Source organism: Pinus tabuliformis, chromosome 2_1, assembly GCF_031772625.1.
Source record: "Pinus tabuliformis cultivar Carrire ecotype Pingquan chromosome 2_1, CPIR1, whole genome shotgun sequence".
Taxonomy (NCBI): Eukaryota; Viridiplantae; Streptophyta; class Pinopsida; order Pinales; family Pinaceae; genus Pinus; species Pinus tabuliformis.
In genome coordinates, this window is record NC_142299.1 from 435,430,026 (window position 1) to 435,434,678 (window position 4,653).

Below are 4,653 nucleotides of genomic sequence, written 5' to 3' on the forward strand. Positions count from 1 at the left end.
TACATTTAATTAAACATTAAATTTTTAATTAAATTTTAAAATCTATATGAACCTTGTTCTTATTTATTATGAATTAATATTTTGATTAGATTTTAAAAGTATGGTATTCTTTTAGGTTAAAGAATAACAGAGTATACAATTTTTTATTTTTTATTTTTTATTTATTTTATTTTTATGCGCGTTTTCTGAATTTATATCAAATTAACTGAGTTTTATTGAGCTGAGAGGCTCATTCTATAGCTAGCATGAGTGAATGTGTAAGTTTTCCCATCCGTCCATGCCCCTTTAAAATAAATTTAAAATTTAAAATTTATGTTTTAAATAGAAAAATAATGTCGGCTATAATTTAAAAAAAAATTGGATATGTTGTAAATGAATTAAAAGTAGAAAAATGTGTGAATCAGATGTTTAAATCTTATACTTTTCCAAATATTTCAACAAGAGATTTAAATAAACTATTTGAAGATCTATGTTAACTAATTTATGTAGATATCAACTTCATATATATCTATATATTGAAAAAAATGGTTAAATTTTTTAATTTGTCCTATATATACCCTATCTAGCATTCAAAATACGATTTAAACAATGAAAAATAACACATTGTATTTTGCACTCTAAAAACATTTGCACCTGAAGAAATTTGATCCCTCTCGGCTCATGTTAGATCTTCACATAACATGAATCTATGCTAGTATATATTAATATGGTGTCACTATGAAATATTTGGTAAAATTGAGTGATCATAATATACATCACGTCAGTGATGGGTATATGTTAACATCATTGATTCTATTAATACTTATAATAAGAAATAGAGGTTAAAGACTAACAAAGTTATTTAGATTTTATTGTTTTTCCATGTTTTAAAAATAGTTAGTTATATAATATTTTAAACATAGTTAGTCATATAATGATATGTATAGGTACAATTAAAAATAGTAAATATATGTTGATTAATTTTATTAATTTTAAGTATGGTGCATTTGAAAATCATACAGCCTCTTAATGATGCTAGGGTTTCTGAAGCCCTGATTTCTCTTCTATCCTCTCTGTATTGCCATCGTACTATGTGAAATTTCCATCATTTGCTCCCATGTTCTGCCTGCCTCTCAGATGGGGCTGCCAAGGGGAGGGGGGCTCTTCTCCCTCCTTCAAATCTATTATCACTGGAACTGCGAGAACTAAGCCACCATTGACGTCTTCGAGAATAGGGAAGAATGGGATACCAGATTTGTCATTCATAGGGGTGCAATGGCAAGCACGCATGAAGGGTCAATTCCTACCAAAAGCAGCTCAGAACCCAAAGGTGTTGATTCCTCAAAACAGGTTCGAACAATCTCGCCAATTTATGCAGGACCATGCCATCATATGTAAAGTCATGGGAATCTGGCCAAACAAATATTCTCCACTGGATCCAATTAAAATGGAATTCGAAAGACCCCTTTGATCTTTGCCTCCGGGAAAATGGGTTATGCACAACAATATTCGAGGACCTTGAAGCTCAGAAGTGCATCATGGATAACGGCCCCTACTTCATGAGTAATGTTGATCTATTCATGAGGCACTGGGAGCCCTACTACAACCCAAACAAGGAATTATTCCTAGCTACTCTGGTTTGGGTGTGCCTATACTCTCTTCCTGAGGACTTCTGGGAGATGGACATTTTGGAGCTTATAGGTAATTCCATTGGAAATTTTGTTCAAGTTTCTAAAATTACTAAAAACAAGTGGTTCTCTTCGTATGCTCAAATATGTGTATACATGAACATCTCTTAGCCCCTCCCTGAATCTGTCGAAATAGAATACCAAGATGAGGTATGGTCCCAACCCTTGGACTATAAGCATGTACCGTCCAAATGTTGTCTTTGTCATGAATATGGTTATCTCTTCTGGGATTATCTATAATAGGCCAACCAAATACCCCTAACCCTAATTCAGAAGGATTCTAGGAATTCCATCGCCATCGTCCTCCGCCGCCCAAGGTCCCTCCCCTCTCAGGACAGACAAAGTGAGTGCATGCTTCTTCTATCCACCCGTGTAAATCCCAACTGGTGTTGGCAAAGCGCTCTCCCCCCGCTCCTCAAACCCCTGCACCCAACTTTCAATCTAACTGATTTGCAGCTCTTGCAGAATCGCCCTATCCGGAAATTAGAACACCCCAAGATACCTCGGGTTTAGCCCCTCAGGCCTGCTCCGACATGGTTCTATATCAACAGACGGAAGCAGCTACGAATAAACAACCAAAAAAAAAGAAAATATCTGGAAGCCCAATCTAATACCAAAGAGATCCTCCAATTCCTAGCCCAAATTCACCAAGTGCTGGAACAATATGTTAAGTTAGGTCAACTTCACTCAAACGAGTGAGCCCTAGTCGCCTTCCTCAAGATATGGGCAAATGATGGGAGGAAAAACATCCCTCAAGACCAGCTGGACCAGTTCCAAAAAATTTATAAAGAATGGGAAAGTTGCGTTGCTGCAACTAAACCCTAGAATCAATTAGCCCTGGTCTCTCGGGACGAGGAGCGGCCTTAGCAAAGACTTGATTTCCCATTGGGTTCTTGTAAGCGTGGTCGCAGACCCACCAGAGAAGTAATCCAAGAAGTAGGGGAAATATTGGTAAACTCATGACAGGAAAATGTCCTGATGGAGTACTATCAATGTTCCCTCCCCTCCTTTCCTCAATGAAGCTGATCTCATGGAACATAAGGGGCCTCAACTCAAAAGGGAAGTTGAGGTACCTCTGAAGTAGAATTCAAAAGGAGAAGCTAAACATTGTAATTCTACAAGAAACTAAAGAGACAACGGATAAATTAGAGGACATTGCAAATCAGAGTTGGCCATTGACTGAACGTATGTCTCCAGATACCCGGGGAAATGCAGGAGGCATGCGGATCCTCTGGGACCCGAGATTTGTGTCCTTCGACAACTGGGTAGTAATCCCTCACACTCTCTTTCGACAGTTTGAATGTGTAGGATCGACAGAAAAGACTTGGTTAATGGGTGTCTATGGACCCATGGTGTTGGGACAAAAATACAACTTCCTCAACCGTTTGCAATCACTGAAGTATATTGTTGTGGATTCAAATTGGATAATGGCAGGAGATTTTAACCTTATCAAGGAGCTTAGTGAGAAAAAAGGAGGAATAAGAAGGTTGGATCAGGCGGCAGTTACCTTCAAAGAAACCATTCAAGACCTAGGAATGGAGGACCTGGATTTCATAAATGGAAGTTTCACATGGAACAATAGGAGGGGGGGCACAACTCACATTTCTTCCAAGATCGACTGCTTTATAATATCTGAGAATATTCTTCTTCAAGATATCTTCTTCCACGAAAAAATCCTGCACTGCATGGTTTCAGATCACTCGCCCATCTGCTTGGAAATTAACCTATGTATGGCACCCTGGAACCGACCATTATGGTTTGAATCCTTCTGGTTAGATCATTGTGACCTCGTAGCCAAAATGGAAGACTGGTGGCAGTCCTCTAGTGTAGTGGGCCAGAATATGATGGAAACCTTCCAGCTCAAGCTCAAAGATATAAAAAGCAAGTTGAAAGAATGGAACAGAATGGAGTTTGGCAACATCCACAAGGAGAAGAGGTGTCTGGAGGAGGAAATAAGTACTCTTCAACAGAAAATCATTCTGGAAGGCCATTATGAAGACCTCATCACATAAGAAGGACATCTCATCACAGAATAAAGAAGGAAGCAAGAGAAGATCCTCTAGAGGCAAAAGTCACGAGTTCAGTGGATCAAGGGAGGAAAGTGTAATACAAAATTCTTCCACAAAACTTTGGTGCAACATCGACATCACAATCGTATATTTTCTCTCAATGGCCCTAAAGGGCATCGACTGATGTAGCACGAGAGATTTTTGATGTCCTAATAGATCACTTTTGGTCTCTCCTAAGTCAATCAGAAGTGGATAGACAAGAAGCCATGTCCCATATCTGCAAGCATGTTCTGCACTTAATCACACTAGAAGAAAATGAAGCTCTCATGCGAGAAGTATCCTTGGTCGAGGTTTACGAAGTTGTGTGGGCTCTTCCACCCAACAAGGGCCCTAGCCTAGATGGCTTCACTTTGGAATTTTTCAAAGCAGGATGGAAATTTTTGGGAGAAGAAATCAGAGAACTAGTGGACTAGTCCTTTAGATCTCAATGGTTCTAGGCGAGGTTGAATGCAAATTTCTTAGCGCTTACTCATAAAAATAGTGCTTCCCTAGAACAAGGTGGATTCCAACCCATAGCTTTTTGTAATGTTATCTACAAAATCCTCTCGGGGATCCTGATCCGTCGGTTAAAGCCCATTCTTCATGTAATTATTCACCCAACACAATCCAGCTCGGTGGAAGGCAGATAGATCATGGATGGCATCCTGGCAGCTCATGAAATGGTTCATTCCCTCTCTTCTTCTCGTGTGCCAGGTATGATCATCAAACTTGACCTCTCAAAGGCATATGATTAGTTGAGTTTGGATTTTCTATTTTCTATCTTAGATTCTTTTGGTTTCTCTACAACATGGATCGGGTGGATTGGATCCCTGATCTCCACCCCCTTCTATTCTATTCTTGTAACCCCGTCTCATCCCTTCAGAGGCTCTATAGGACTAAGGCAATGTGATTCCATTTTCCCCTTCCTGTTCATCATT

General features: G+C 39.0%; 1 protein-coding gene across 1 annotated transcript; it reads left to right on the top strand.

Annotated features, from left to right (window-relative positions):
- The first annotated feature begins 2,854 nt into the window (after positions 1–2,854).
- Positions 2,855–3,679, top strand: LOC149200770 (uncharacterized). Its single transcript, XM_089401059.1, has one exon. The coding sequence runs from the start codon at positions 2,855–2,857 to the stop codon at positions 3,677–3,679; it is 825 nt and encodes a 274-aa protein (XP_089257185.1).
- The last annotated feature ends 974 nt before the right edge of the window (positions 3,680–4,653 follow it).